This window comes from Clupea harengus, chromosome 15, assembly GCF_900700415.2.
Source record: "Clupea harengus chromosome 15, Ch_v2.0.2, whole genome shotgun sequence".
Lineage (NCBI taxonomy): Eukaryota > Metazoa > Chordata > Actinopteri > Clupeiformes > Clupeidae > Clupea > Clupea harengus.
Window position 1 is genome coordinate 25288248 of NC_045166.1, and position 16880 is coordinate 25305127.

The 16880-nt window shown below is 45.8% G+C and overlaps 1 protein-coding gene across 1 annotated transcript in view; it reads left to right on the top strand.

Moving 5' to 3' along the window:
- Positions 1 to 1728: 1728 nt before the first annotated feature.
- snap25a (synaptosome associated protein 25a) overlaps positions 1729 to 16880 on the top strand; it is a 29973-nt gene continuing 14821 nt past the window's right edge. Inside the window, exons 1-2 of the mRNA XM_012820976.3 lie at positions 1729 to 1879; positions 14885 to 15023. Of these exons, the coding sequence (XP_012676430.1) occupies positions 14952 to 15023 (72 nt within the window). The 5' untranslated portion in view covers positions 1729 to 1879; positions 14885 to 14951. The remainder of the gene's footprint in view (positions 1880 to 14884; positions 15024 to 16880) is intronic.

Here is a 16880-nt window from a genome sequence, read left to right on the forward strand (position 1 = left end):
TGCAGCAGACAAGTAATACACTAAGACCCAAATGAGACAACGGATCTGCATGGACCCTGGGGGCATTCACCTCTTGAGAGTATCACAGTAAAGCCCTATCTGCCCTAGCCTGGTGAGCAATCAGGGGATAGATCTGGCACAGTCAGATCCATACCTGATCCTTTCCTGAGTGAGTTCTTATATGGGTCTATGAGGCCTGTAGAGGAACCAGTTCTCTGAACGATCCTAATCCTCAAAGGAACAGAACAGACAAACAACATCGTTTTCATGTTTCAAAATGTGGTATGGGTTGTAATATCTTCAGTGCACTTTTGCACTTCTTTTGACGTGTTGGATCCATCACATAGTTGGTGTTTTTTTTATATAGCCAAAACCAGACAATACCCTCGATTTTCATATAAAAGAAGGCTTACCAAGCTTGCTGGAGTTGTTATCCTAATTACTTTGTCAGTATATAGGAGATATATAAACTACCCAATGCCCAAGCTCATTTGGTATCTTGATATTTTTCATTACTATAGTCCAACAAATAGCAGAAGAGGGGAGAAGAAGCTCAATTGGCAGGAAAGTATTGGGAGGGAATGTGACATGGCAAAAAATAGGCTAACAATAAATGTAATTCCAGTGGGATTCTCTCTCTCTCTCTCTCTCTCTCTCTCTCTTTCTTTCTGTGTGTGCAAACTGACTGGCTGACAGGGAGACAGAGACAGTCAAAGGGGGAGTAGAGTCTAAATATATGTGAAGACTGAAGAGGCAATGACTAAGCAGTAGCCTGAGATGTAAATACATTGCATGTCAAAATACGTCGAGATATGAAGAGACTGACACGGAAGTCGGAACCAGACATTTGAGGTGGCACAGATTCTGTAGTCCTCAAATACCTCCACGGACATGTCTCAAAATGAAATGTGATACGATGTGACACAAACGACACGAGGCAGTTAATATTTTACCTCCAGGTATCATTCACAGAATTTTTGCTTCACAAACCCGTAGCAAGGGGTTCATGGGCCACTGGATAATGAATTAATTTACGGCTCAGTGAAGTCGGAACTGCAAAATGGTACTTCATAAACAGCTGATCCACTTCTAGCGGATCCGTCCTTTACAAGACTGCAAAGATTTTAACAATTTAGCTAGGCCTGCTGTATGTGGTTGTCCGGCTAAGTCCGGCGTGCTCATCGATTCAATTGTGTAACCTACATAAACAAGGAGTGACTAACCAGAATGTAAATAAACAAAATGCGCCCCACGTCGCATAAATAAGGGGTTTGTGCTTGCACGTTGCCTTCTTACTTTTTGCTTTTCTTTCTTATTTTTTTAAATTCTGTGATTTGATTAGGCTGCAAAGCCTAAATCACGCTTTTCTTGCAACATCCCCAGTATTTCATCCACACATATTCATATGTGTTTATTTCCTACCGTTAGCCGCTCCCACAGCTGATAGGGGGGTACCCAAAAAATAGTATGACACAGCAGAAGTCCCCATAGATTAAACACCGACATTCAAATGTATGACTTTAAATCAGTACTGTTGACATGTTGCTGTCTGGTTTCATGCCTCATTGTTTTGGCTATGGTCAGTGCGCGTGCGAATGCCTATTCGGACTAGAGTTCTGCCCAAGTGCCTACCCCCACTTCCACTCACGCCCCCCCCCCCCCCCGCACGGGCTGCTATTAAAAGGTGCTGACGTCAAAACAGCCGCCATCTTTAGCAAGGGCAGAGCCGCTTTCCATTGAAGAAGAACTGAGGGGGTATCAAACACGCGCAGTGCCTTTGCAGCAACTCAGTCTTAACAGAAGGGGAGTGATATCGGTTAGTGGTTGAATACGCATATCCTCTTCGGTAGCAACGGCGATCCACTAAACACGGGCACAGGTAAGATAATATTTGAACTGGAATATGCTTTAAGATCTTTCAAACTAACCATATTAGCTAATTATTTTAACAACTTGGATTTTAACTAATTTACGCATGGGCATTTTTTGACATGGGAGGATGACATTTATCATCAGAAAACAACTGTGGACGCATTTGTGGGTGCATTTTGGCTCTGTGTGAACAAGCTAATTATTAGTCCGATCGGTCGGACTATAATTTATCAGCTGCTACAGTTTATATAGAAAAATTACAAGGCATTGTGGTGTGGATATTAAATCATTTTGCTCTTCGAGAACACGACACTCGTGAAATCTCAGTTCGCATTCGGGGTGTTAAAATTGCTAGATGCAGTGTTCCAATGCGCACGATGTGGGCGGGTTCTGCATTTCAGTACCATGGACAACGACCGATTCGACTGTTTTCTATCAGAAATGTGCAGTTTATGAGGTTAATAAAAACCATTGTACCACTGTGAACCACTGTACAAAGGCGAGTGGTCCTTTATGATCAGTATTCCAGAGACTGACATACCCAAAGCTTACACTGAAATCGGTGGAATAGCCTTTCTAGATGTGTGAGCTTTGCGCAGGAGCAGTTTATTCCTTTGGGTCTCGTGTGACTGATGATTTCTGTTGTTCTTGATTACATGGTGATACCCGCAGACGCACCGTTAAGGAGGCTTATCGAGTCTGGCAAAAAATCTGCCACATTCAAATTAATGCGGAAAACGCGAGGCCGGTGATCCGGCTTCGTGACGTGTAGAGAAAAGGTGGGAAATACTGAGGCGCGTTCTCACTCAATGTAGGGGGGCGTCGATCTCGTAAACTGCGACAGAGAAAGTCGATGGGGTTCGAAAGGGGGGGGGGGGTGTTTGGTAGAGAGGGGAGAGGAGGGCGCTGACATAGGAAAGACACTGTCATCAAACGTCAAGAATGTGATACCACAAAGCACGTTCGTAGTGTCTGCAGCGCAGTTTGTTTCATTTCAGTGGCCAGACCCTTGCCATAGTTCTACGTGACGAGGCAGCAGTAAATACTGTCTGTGTCTGTCCTGCTGGGCGGGGGCTGAGGCGGAGGTGAGCGGGAGCGGGGGCGGGTGGCGGAGATACCCGCACCGAGATACCTCAAACACCCTGTTTACCGAGGCTACGAGACTGCGCTGAGATACCTCAAACACCCTGTTTACCGAGGCTACGAGACTGCGTATGTCCAACGGTGCCCGTCACTGCGGGGATCCTCCCACGCTGTGGGGGAATCTTCATATTTTCACGTGTTAAGCACATTATACTCGCCTCTGATTACACGATGATGGATTGAGCTCTAAAATCTCATAACATTTAGTTAGCCTCTCATGCGCAAAGAAAACAAATATCCAGGCGTAACGAATAACACGCAGAAAAGCGTGAGGAAAAAAAGGAACATTTGATGAAGCTACTGATGAGTTATTTAGGTCACGTGCGGCTGTTGCACCTGCATGTTGTGTTGTGTCGTTAATTAAATGGTTTAAGCGACTGCTGTTTCTCACATCGTCTTATTTTCTTTTTTCATACGAAGATTTAGATAGTCACAATTTGATCCCAACCCCCGACAAATTCCCCGTTGTTCGTGAGGCACGCACCAATAGAACCCTGAAACGTGCCACTGGGGTTGTACTGTGGTGACGAATTTCGATAAATCAGATTGAAATGAAGTTTTAATGTAAGTTATGTCAAGAGAAGCGCAGTATGGGTGCTTTTGTGCGCACTGTTGATGTCGATGTTTCTTTGGCAAGGTTGACGCTTCGTCTTGTGCGGCTTACATTGGTTTGACTGCAGAGCGCATACTGCGAGGGCTGTCCCCTCAAACGATGCTTTGCATGCGTTCGATTGTTGCACAGCACGAAAGACTGTAATGACAGTGTCTATAGCAGTTATATCTGTGCTTCCCTTTTCACACTTTGAGTAGAATGGGCTCTTATTATTTTGGGGGAGGAAAATCGATTGTCTTTAATCAGTTAATTGTTAACGCCAAGGCCTTTTGGTTGGTCATGATTCCCACCGTTCTTGTGTTGAATTAGCCGGCAGTGAATTCATTATGCGTTTTTCTGGTTTCGTTTACGATTAGTATGACATTATCAGGCTTCAATGGATGCCACATGTTTTGGGTGGCATTATCCTATAAATTTTTTCACATAAGACAAGACATCCAATAGAAATAATAAAGGGTTTAAAGAGAATATTGAAATGCGCGGCGAGGTCGAATTAACGTTGGTGGTGCATTTGTTTTAGGCATTGCGCAATAAGCGGCTTCTTTTCATCAACTGACTGCCACGTTAAGCATGGTTTGAAATACATAACTGCTTCTTGATTATGTTCACCAAGACATATGCATTCATGGAATAATGACCTAAACGACAAGATCCCGTCCTGTTTGTAAGACGCAGTCTTTTTTGGACTTGAAATCGCAGTTGTATGGTGTGGTAGAAATTGTATATCTTGATACGACATCGCAATGCTGAGGGGGAAATTATTTGTTCAGGCCTGCTGCATTGACGTCTGAAGATTCATGTGGATAGTTACCTCGGAGTTTTGAGATGACAAAGACACCAAACTTCAACCCTGGGCCTTGTTCTTTTAAAAACAATCAGATAGACAGAGAGTGGGACAGACACATACATGTGGACTATTATATGAATGGATAGATAAATAATTAGGTAGATTAAATTAGATTAGAACAAATGTAATGAAATGAATTTGCATCACTCTTTTCTTGATCTGACATCTCTATTTCAATTACAGCTGAAATGGATCCAAGTTGGTCCGAAAAAGTAGTTAACGGATCATTTGCAGAGGAGGAAATTCTGGGCCAAGTAAACAATAACAGTGTAAAACATTCAAAATGGCTGACCCAAAAGAGGGCAGCTACTCTGAGCAGGCGCTCTGCAGTGGGGGCTGGCAGTGGGGGGGGGTTTGGTGGTGGTGGAGGGGAGGGGAGGGGAGGGGAGGGGAGGGGGGATGTTATAAATTCTTGTGTGCGTCACAGAGGAGGCAAGAGTGAGAAAACTCATGATAGTAACGGCCTGCAGATTTCAGCCATTCCGGGCGTTCGCTTCAGATTTGCGGCAAGACGAGCCTGCAGCAGAATGTGATGCTGCCAGAAGGGAGGAGAGGAAGGAAGGATGCAACAACACTGGCGATGAAGACGGAAGAAGAAAAAAAAAGGACACGAAAGGAAGGAAGAGGAGATGCAGAGGGGATAAAGACAGGATGAGAGAAGAGAAGAGAAGAGGAGGAAGACAGAAAAGAGAGTGAATGGAAGAGAGAGAGAGAGCAGTGGAGGGATAAAGTGATGAATATGCTGAGAAGTAGAAGAAGGTCTGCGGTTCTGTGGTGGATGGTCAAGCCTTGCTCTCTTCACAAAGGCTGTCAGGGCCTTCATGGAACTCACAAAAAAAAGGAAAAGTTAAGAAAGGGGAAGAAAGACATTCGGGGAACAGAGAAAGGAAAGATGAACAAAGAGAGGAGGAGAGGGATAAAGAGTTGCTGTCCCAGAATTACATGTTTTTGTCGGTGAGCTGGCAACACCCCTCTTGGGGGCAATGTAGAGGGGCTGATATCGCCGTAATAATGCCATTCCAGGAATTTGAATGCCAATCAAGAGATTATCTTGTTTTCAATGTCTTCAAAAAGACCTATCATTTGCCCACTGATCAAGCCAAGAGATCAAAAACTCTCACTGAGATTGACCATTGTTGACCTTGGGCTAGTGGTTTTTTCCCCTGCATCATAATTCACTTCTTGCCGTGTGTAAGTAACCATCAGTGAGGATGTGCTCTTGATTTCATTTATGCCCTTTGACAATAAAGTGGCAGTGATTGTGTATGTGTGCGGTGAGGTCGGTATGTGGCGTGTATGCGTGTGTGTGTGTGTGTGTGTGTGTGTGTGTGTGTGTGCGACTGAGCTCTCTGTGTCAGCTGTGCTTTGTCATGGCCCCTGGTCGCTGGCCCAAAGCCTGCCTAGTCAGGATTAAAACACTGGAGGCTAATCCTTTCCTCTGTGGTGCACGTTAGCTTCCTAATCTGCTCCTCACAACACAGCCACACTCGGATATTTTTCACTTTTTCTCCATCTGCTTTTCCCGGTTGTGGAGGTGCCCCAGGCCCAGGCTTGGGAACATGCCAGAACCAGAGAGCAGCTTTGGGACCGGGACGAAGTGATGTTTGACTGTGGGGATTGGGTCGCTGTTGACTGATTTTGCCTTGGAAGATGACTAATGATTTTTTTGCATGACATTGACATTTTGAGATCTCAGAAGGAGAAATGACATTGAAATTTTACATGTTCACCCAGTCACCCACACAGTTGAATCGACAAAGGCACTCTTAAGAATGGAAGCCAAGCTGTCGCTGTTTCTCTTGTCACTTTTCAATCTTTGATCATACTGATGTTTCCATCTGTTTGTGTATGGCTGTTTGTTTCTGTGTGTGTGTGTGTGTGTGTGTGTGTGTATTTGAGACGGCTTGCTCTATGCCAAGCTGTAATTTGATAATGACACAGATGTTGGTTCACTGAGCAAAAGCTTTATGGGATCGGCGGATCAATTAGGGGACAATTGGAGAAAACAAGCTTCAATTTTCTAACTCGCCACTCAGCATGTGCTCAGTCGAGGCATATTTCCACACCTCTCGCACGAGAAAGACCATCAGGTAACTAACGCGTGAAGCCCTCTGTGTAATTCGATTTGGTGATGAATGGAGATGCCTGAAAATGGCCGCGCAGTTAATTGACGGAAGAAAACCAGTAGTAAATGTCTCATGGAGCTCATGGGAGGGGAAATTAGCGCATTTTAACTGTCAAATGTAGATACGTTTGCTCAACGTGAATCAAGCAGTTGATTAGTGAGTGAATGTTTGAACCGGGCATTTTTGAGCTTATTGGTGCAAATACATTTTTATGCAAGGAGAGTAATGAACAAGGAAAGGGAAAGGAAGAGGGGAAAAAAAAGGGATGTTTTTGTGTGAGGAAGAAGGTCATGTAATCTATATTCTCACCTTGAAGAAACCTAATAGCTTTTTAATGTCTGTCTTCGTATCCCCTCTCGAATATTTAACAGCCAGTAATCTCTCAGTACTACACTCTCACTATGTACACGACAGAAGGGGTTGACACATCAGTACAGTGCTTGTCACTGAGGCTACGTGAGAGGAGTATGTTTTGAGGAGTATTTTTTTGTCAGTGGGGCGCGGGGCTCAGAGATGGATGTGTTCATCAAAGCATTAGGACGTGACAGCAACAACACCATCCACCCTCTGGAGAGTGCACAGGATGTTCTGTAAACAAGCCATCAGGAAACTGCCAGCTGTTTATGCATGTGACATATATACGGATGTGAAAGCAGGTGTATCAAAGGATGGTGGGAACAATAATAGAATTCTACTTACACACACACACACACACACACACACACACACACACACACACACTCACGCACACAATCATAAGTCTGGCTTCCTGTTTCTGAAGGCTTTTGGAAAAGTTATGAGGGACCTCAGATTGGGAAGAAGGAGAAATCAGAAAAATTAAAATATGCATTTCTGTGGAATGTAAGATGGTGTATACTGCTGCTCTCTTCCTCTTCTGCTTCTCTCTCTTCTCTCCGTTCTCCCTCCCTGGTACCTCCATTCCTCTGCTGCTTTTTATGAGCCAACGTCCATAAAGCTGCAAGAAGGTCATGCATTTCATTTCAGACTGGTTATTGAGGTTTAAAAGGCTTGTATATCCCTTCCAGAAAACCCCCTTCGACACATACAAGCGCACAGGCGCACACATACACATTCATATGTACACACACACAGGCACACCAAACACAGTTTTTGCACACACAGGAGCCCAGACACAAATGCCCATACATATAGACACACGCACGCACAAACACACACACACACACACACACTCACACACACACACACACACACACACACACACACACACACACACACACACACACACACACACACGCCCTTTCTCCCTGCCCCTCCCCTCAGTGCTTCCATCCTTGTCATGTTTCAGTCGTCACTTGTCATCGCTGCAAGGCCCCCACGGGGTTAAGACGGGTCGCTAGTTGTCTGCTTTCATGGTTGCCTCTCTGTTTCATAAATCAGTCCGCCTGCTCTCCAACCGTGGGGCACACACATGCAGATACACACACACACACACACACAAATATACACACAACCGAGATGCACACATTCTTGCACATACACACACACACACACATACGCACGCACGCACGCACGCACGCACGCACGCACACACACACACACACACACACACAGAAACATTTGCCTCCCCGCTCCCGACTGTGACCCAGGCACATAGAGACTGGAGGTTGCTGATAGCGGGGAGCTCAACCCTCCTCGTCCCCTCCTCTCTTTTTCACGCTGGCTTCTTTCTTCCACTTCTCTGGCCTTATGTGGCACTGTCTCACAGGGGGTCATTCCCAGCAGGATTACTGCCCTACCCAAACACAAGGGGGCACTCTCAGTGAGCGCAGAGAAAGAACGCTCGGCCTCCCACAGGCTCCAACAGAGCTCCCTAATAGATGACTGAGGAGAGAGAATGGATCAAGCATGGATCTCTAGGCATATATCCAATGGAACCACCATCCCAAGCCCAGCTTGAATTGATATCACATGGGATGTGGAAACTGAATCAACCCTAAATCATTCCTGGGATGGCTAAATGTCAAGAATTCAAATTCACTATTGTTACTTGGCAAAGGCCTGCGTAAGAAGCATGTTGGATCTCTTACATTAGTCTTTCAACAGCCTAGATGGCAGGCTTCTCCATAGAAATGCCTTAGAAGGAGAAATTTAGGGTGGGCGATACTGGACCCCACCCTCCAAGAACTTTCCTCCTGCACAGCTTATTTTGCAGGTGAATGTCTTGATGTCGTAATGTGATTAGGGAATGACGCACCTGAGGTCTGCGTAGTAGAGCCAACGAGAGAGAGAGAAAGAGAAAGAGAAAGAGAAAGAAGAAAGAGAAAGAGAGAGAAATAAATTGTGTTCCCCTTTATAAAACGAATTTATTTTGAAAAAATGTAATTAAATGAATTTGCTCTGATAGTATAACCCCCCCCCCTCCATTTTTCTCCCGTAGGTGTTTGTGAGGTCCTGTGCCACACCCTGTCTGCAAGTGTTTTGTTGTCCCCGTGCCCGCCTGTGAAGGCCATGCCCTGGGCACAGACAGGTTGATGCATTAGTCATGGGGGTCTCAGACAGTGCCCCTCCATAATGCATGGCATGGCCATTTACAGGCCTCGAGTGTCTCAATAAATATAAAGACAATATGAGGTTGTTTTGTTGTTTGTTGTTTGTTGTTTTGTCACATCCATGTAGTGATGAGTTTGAGGAATACATTGAGCTCTATAGTACATGCGTTATCTGACCATTCCTGCTCCTCCACATGGTTTGCTTCTCAGAAGAATGGGGGTCAGATCAGGGACCTATCTGATCCAGCGTCAGCTGTCAGCTAGAACTAAACTAAAGCATTGCTGCTTGATTGGGTCAACTACAAGGACCCCCTCGAAAACCAGGTGCTGCTGCATCTCCAAACAATACATTTCAAATTTCAGCAGTTTTTTGGTTCTGTTTTTTTTTTTGTAGTTGGTGTTACGGCACAAGGGTGGCAAAAAAAACAATTGATTCAGCAACAAAATGGGAGCACTGAGTTTTAGATGCCATGGACCCCAATCTGGACCGAACCCTTTGCTGCCGCTCTAAATAAACACTCTCTGGCAGCGTGGACTAAATGCTTGATTAGTTATATACTAATTGAAGTGGCACCTATAGTAATTACTGTGGTATTAATAGCTTAGGTGTAGTGATGTTGGTGGCTGATGTAGTGGCTTTGTTGGGCCGACGTGTACTGGAGTGCAGAGAGAGAGTAGTGGCTTTACTACCCGGACGGAGATGACGGCCTTTTCGGTTAGTGTGGAGGGGGTGTGTACTGCAATGCAGATCACTGCTGCAAAAATAGACCACGCCAGATGCTTTCGAGGTGGTTAAGGATGAAGATTTTAAACCCAAGTGTTCAAAAAGGAATATGAGAAGCCAATTTCTTTCGGCTGTATGACAACAAGCTTTGAACCGGGGCTCTTTCTCTGTCTTTCTCTTTGCGTTTAGATTCTCAGGTCAAATGGGATGATTCTTCAGGCGTGATGCATCACCGCTCAGTGAGTCGAGAGAGAGAACAAAGGAAAAACTCATCCTTCCATCCTGAGCTGCAATGATTATTTGATGAGGGCAAATTAGAACTGGAGAGGATCACTTGTGTAAAATAAATGATTTGGCACCACTGCAAAGAGAGCAGTTTGGGATGGAGAGGAGAGGACGGCGAGAGAGAGAGAGAGAGAGAGAGAGAGAGAGAGAGAGAGAGAGAGAGAGAGAGAGAGAAAGAGAGGGGTGGAATGAAAGCGAGAGACAACGAAAGTGAGATAACAAAATGGCAGCCAAGGCTGACTGTGTTATATTGTGCGACACACAAAGGGCTATTCTAGCAGGCGACGCATCGGGACACTGCATTCTGTTTCCTTCCCGTGCAAAACACACATTGCATGAGGAAATGGATTGGCTGCAGGAAGTGAACAGCACACAGTGAAATGTGTGATCTCTGCCTGCCTGTTCTCTATTTCAGGCAATCCATTATCTCCACTCAGCCAACACGTGTATCAGATCAGCTGTGTCATATTCACGTATCTATGCACTCGATCTAATTATTGCAAAGTGGAAGTATCTGGGTAATCTTGGATGACTGACTTTTTTTTTTGGGCCTATTTATTCTCTCAAGGCTTTCAGAAGAATGTCGTCTACAAATGTGTGAATATTTGGTTGGTCGGTTGAAACGTGGGACTGGAATTCATCCTGATCGCGAACCCTCAAGAAGATACATATACATTCATCATGAATGCATCTGTCTATCTTTCCTTCTCTGAAGTATTATCTCTCTCTCTCTCTCTCTCTCTCTCTCTCTCTCTCTCTCTTTCTGTTTCTGGCCTTAAGCTTCCTCTCCTGCCTGTTCCATCGATTCTTTCTCTTTCTGTCTGTCCATTCTTCACCCATTTTAGTGAGGGGCACTGGAGAATTAGTGTGCATCCCTGCTGCATACAGACTGCTAAACAGGCCGTGCTTGTAATGGTTTCAGCCTTCTGACAGGAGGATGAGGTAGCCCTGAGCAGCTCCAGGGAGATGGGGTGGGTGTGAGGGCGGGACGGGAGTTATATGGCCCCGTCACCACTATTGGACAAGGCATGAGAAATGACAGCCACGGCAGGGGAATGAAGATGGGGGGGAGATCTCCATGTTTTTCATTACCGCCCCCAGAGTGGTTGCGGCTAATGCAAACGCACGTTATTTTCCTCTCCAGCAAACGCAGGCAGCAGCAGCAGCAGCAGCAGCAGCATCAGCAATAGCAGGAGTGGTGCTGGCAACTTAATGATGTAGGGGGAAATGACAAATTTACAAGCGCTGTTTTCATTACATAGTGGAGGTGAAATCCAAAGGCTTGCTCTCCATTTGATTAGAGTCTGGTTTTGAATGTGCACATGGCGCCGGGTGTTCGCTTGATGCCCCGTACCCAAATGATTGCAGCGTGCGGCGTGTTGAACAACGGCCCAGGGATGGCAATGGAAAAACACTGTGTTCCGCAGCTTGAATGCCAGGCACATTTTAAATGTGTAAATTTGACTTTGTGTATGTGTATGTGTGTGTGTGTGCTTGTGATATATGTCTGTGTGTATGCATGTATATGTGCGTGCGCTTGTTCATGTGTTTATGTGCCTATTTATGCGTGTGTGTGTGTGTGTGTGTGTGTGTGTGTGTGTGTGTGTGTGCTTGTGAAATATGTCTGTGTGTATGCATGTATATGTGCGTGCGCTTGTTCATGTGTTTATGTGCCTATTTATGCGTGTGTGTGTGTGTGTGTGTGTGTGTGTGTGTGTGTGTGTGTGTGTTGTTTGCCCATGCCATAAGGATGTGTTGCCACAGAGAGGATCCACAGGGCTCCCATGGGCCTTAGGTGATGTCAGCAGCCCATATTATATGTTGAGCTCTTTCTCAGCTATGGCATGTGGCCTTGATCTACTGCTGTCATGTTCAGGGGGGCGACAGTGGTACAGTGGTAGAGAAGTCGTTTAGTAATCAGAAGGTTGCTAGTTCGATTCCCTGTCGAAGTGTCCTTGAGCAAGACACTGAACCCCTAATTGCTCCTGATGTGCAGTGTGCCATCAGTGTAAATGTAAAAAATGTGTATACATTGTAAGTCGCACATATGTAAGTCGCTTTGGATAAAAGCGTCTGCTAAATGACTAAATGTAAATGTAAATGGATGGGTGGGGAGGCTGCTGATGACTTTGTGAGTTATGGTACATACTGGATATTTGTAGATAATGGTACATTGAAATGGAAATTTCATTGGGGAGAATTTTGGGGAAAATAGGCTTATATTATTTATAATAGATGAATTTAGTATTGTCGTCTTTCACATGGATCAGTTGGTTTAGGATCAGGTGCCGTTGGCTGATCAAACTGAACCAAACCTTTCTACGTTTGCCGTGGTGTTTCCTGTGGAAGCAGGCGGACCTCTCCGCCTGTCTCTTCCTCAGTCTGCAGCGAGTGTCATGCAGGCCAAGATGAAAGAGTGGGAATGTATGTGCCCAGCCAGTGAGAGGAAAAGGGGAAGGAGGGGAAGGATAGAAAGAACACATGTCATCTGGAGAATTGGGAGGAGGAGCGGGCTGGTCAATTAGTGAAAACCCCACAGTCCATAGCAGTCGTTTCACTGACCTACTTAAGACTGCTCCCCACTCTGCATTTCTCCACAAAGCTGGTTATCAGAGAATTTATGAGTTACCGAGGAATAGATGGGTTTGGGGGACAGAAGACCATTTCATTTCTCTGCTTGTTAGCTAGTTTCATTGGCATCAGGGCTAATGCTACTTGTGCTAATGTGGCCTCAGTAGAGTTCTCTGCTTCTTTCTAACCAGCTCTCCCCAAACCGACTCACCCTGCTCCCTGCAACAGAATTGGATCCATATCCAGACCTGTTCCAAATACAGCTGTTATCTGGGCGTGCTGAAGTCCAGCAGAGGCTAGTAATTGGTCTTTCAAAGATAGTTCTCGACCTATGGTGGCCTGACTGCAGAGATTGTTTTGACTGATTGTGTTTTCAGAGGTTTCACTATAAAAGGACAACATGGTCTCGATCAGAGGGAGTACACCATACTGATTCATGTTCCCCTCCACAATTGTGTTGATTGACACACTACTTACCTGCACCACAGGCATGTTTTCCCATAACTGGTAACATCAAATAAAAAAAGGACAAACATGTCCCCACCCCCAAACTGACAAATATCAGGCTGTAAAAGCAGAGAAGCGATTACAAAATGACAACCCACCCCCCCCCCCCCCCGTGCCCCCCTCCGGCGTTGTTGGCTTGGATTCATTTGCGCTGCATTGTTGGACGAGTCAATTGATCTTTCCCAGGCGCCGTCCGTGCCTAATCTTGTGTTTGTGTGCTCCCTGATCCTTCACTAAGGGAGCAGTTGACACTCGTTTCGGCGGGGGACGCCTGGGCTTGATGGAGGGGCCTTGAGGGTCTCCCATTGACACCGCCGTGTGTGTGTGTGTGTGTGTGTGTGTGTGTGTGTGCGACTGGGCTTGATTGAGGGGGCCTCGAGGGTCTCCCATTGACACCGACTTGCATTTTCCGACGCGCAGGAGAAAGGTCAGGGTCGCCATGTTGGAACTAATTGCGCGAAACCGAAGGTCGCTTAATTAACGGACGTCGCATTTGCATCCCTGCTCATTTTATTACACATTGGATTTCTGTTTTAAATCAGATGGGGGGGTCCATAACATCAGTGTTTGACAAGGTGCATTGATGGGGGAAATGTATTACAGGGTCTCGCAACTCTCAGGATCCACAATTTCTCTCTCTGTGCTCTATTTGAATTTCTGGGGGTGATTCTTACAACCATTTGCTTTTAAACATCTTGCAAACAGAAGGCTCGCAAATCAAAAGATTAAAAGATGCTGCCTTGTTTCTCGAGTCACATGTCATGTTTGTGGGAGCATGTGTGGTTTAAAACCTAGTTTAGCGATCTGTGCCTAAAAACAGCCCAAGGATACCCCAACAGCTGTCAAACTAACAAGGCAAGGCAAGGACAAAGTGGGAGTTTGTCCTGCAGTGTGCGGTGTGACTGAAATGGGTGTCAGAGCAGACAGTACAACAATACCTTCAGGGGTACATTTTTATTAGATAAGCTAGCAAGCTAATGTTAACCATTTGGGCAGGTAAAATATCAGCAGCACAAAATGAATGGCATAAGTAAGAATAGAGGTATGAAATGACCTCATTCTTCTTCTAAGTATACTACTATTATTGATAGAGCCTGTAGTACTTGTGAGGTCGAACTAGTAGTTGCACAGCTGTAGTCACTTCAAGCACAGGCGTATGAGTCACTTATATAAGTGCACATCCATCAGTAATAGTAGAGGATCATAGGCAGGATCATGGCAGCTTGTCTGTGATAGTTTGACACTCCCTCAGCGCGTTTCTAAGACAAACGGCTCCATGTCCGATCGTTTGGGCGGTAGTCCTATTACTGTAATCTGCCACCCTCCGCTCCCAGCCTGTGACACCAATGCCCTTCATCGCGCCCCAAATGTGTTGTGCACATTTTCCCATTTCTGCCTCATTCAGAAAAGAAATTGATGCAGTTTGCCATGACTAATACCCCCCCCCTCCCTCCGTGTTATTCTGTCCCCCAGTTGCTGGAGCCCCCTGTTGTGAGGCACGCGGTGCACCACATCATCCGCTCCGTGCCGCAGAGCCACAATGGCCGCCATAACACCCGCCGCAGCTCGGAAACAAACAGCCATTTCATGCTGTCTAACAGCTTTTTCTCTCTCTCTTCTCTCTCTCTCTCTCTCTCTCTCTCTCTCTCTCTCTCTCTCTCCCAGGCTTCCCTTGACTCCCAGTAAGTAACTCTTCCCAGTTGGAGAGCAGCTCAACCCTACAACAGCAGCCATGGCAGAGGACACGGACATGCGCAATGAGCTGTCGGACATGCAGCAGCAAGCCGACCAGCTGGCCGACGAGGTGAGCAAAGCACACACACGGACATGGACACTAACAGGGATACACACTATACACATTTTTAAAACAGATTTTGGCTATCATCTCAAAATCATTAATCAAGTCCCTTCAAATAGACCCAGCGTTTCAAATCTCTCAGAAGTAGTCGCTCCACCATCGAACGTAATAAGTTTGCCTCAGTTCTCCAGGTATAATGTCCCATGGCGGGACTGGTAGACCCAAAAGTGCTTGCCCCCTGCATGTTAGCCCTCGCATTTTAGTCCCCTCAGTAGTGGTCCACATTTAAGCAATAAGCCCCAAGAGGCCGTGATTTGCGCTGATTTTAGAACAGGTAAGGGGAGTTGTTAGGCACGACGCGAAGCGGAGTGCCTAAAACCGCCTTACCTGTTCTAAAATCAGCGCAAAACACGGACTCGCGGGGCTTATTGCTTTTCTAAAACTGTCACTACAAATATCTGATATGGTTTCATTAAATAACGACCATTACATTTAAGAAACAAAATAGTTTAATAACAAACTGTCATTCTTCCGCCACTACAAAGTATAGTTCCTAAATAAATCGTTGCCATGCAACAGCCAGATGGAACACTTGCGCTACCGACAAAAAAGGGGTGCTGTAATTTGGACGCCAGTACGATTTCAGTGACGACTCGCACCTATCTATGTCCCGTCACTGCCATAATCTCTCTCCCCTCTAGGCCAGCGACAGCTTTGTAACGTCTTTCTTTCTTTGAAATATTCCATGCGCAGTAATATGGAATGTTATCATAGAATGTTATGAGGACAACTTGAAAGGTTATGCTGCATTTTACAACGGCATGGAACGCTATTTAGCCAATCACAATCAAGGATTGGAACAATCAGTTTTAGAATAGTTCTTTCTACAATGGTTCTCTATGAGACATGGCACCTTCAGTGTTAGTCCCCTCCCCTCTGTTTACGGTGGGACTTCAGTAAGCTCCACACACACACAGATGGTGCAGGCTGAATCACACGCCCCGCCAATGCTCTCCGCTTTCTCACAGTCACACCGCCACCTCTGCCACTCCCCACTATGTGTTATTATGTGTGTATGTGTACAGTATATGGGTTTGTGTGTGTGTGTGTGTGTGTGTACCTCTGTGTGTCATGTAGTTTGTTAGTGTGTGTTTGAATGTGTATTCCTCACTGTGTGTGTGTGTGTGTGTGTGTGTGTGTGTGTGTGTGTGTGTGTGTGTGTGTGTGTGTGCATGAGAGAGATAGAGAGAGAGGGAGAGATAGAGAGAGAGGTAAAAAGAGAGGGGAAAAGAGTGGGATAGAGAGAGAGAGAGAGAGAGAGATGGTGGGAGGGTCCACCTGCACTCAGTGCTTACATAACGCTGCAGCATTCACTGAGCAAGCGGACGACTGAGAGGGATGAGTGTGTGTAGAGTTAGAGATAGAGAATGAGCATGAGAAAGAAAGGGAGGAAGAGAAAGACAAAGACAGAAAGATCAAGATAGAGAGAGAGAAAGAGAGAGAGAAAGAGAGAACCGATGAGTGTGTGCTGAGTGTGAGCTGTGGGCTGGGAGTGGAGCGGAACGGAACGTAGCCCTGGAGCGCTTGAGCGGCGCTGACTGCTGTAGTGCCCACCCCCCCACCCCCACCCGCACCCCCACCCCCACCCTGCCCATTCAGCCCCACACACCCACCCCTGATGCAGCCTCACAGCTGAGCACAGGATGCAAACGCAGAATGAAAACATTATTCATGGTCCAGTTTGAAATGATCTACATACTATGCTCTGATGAGGGAAAGAACCCGGGTAAAACAACATGGAGGCCTTTTCCCCTCCTCATTTGACAAATACTTTAGTAGATAATTGCCTCGTGACATGAATTA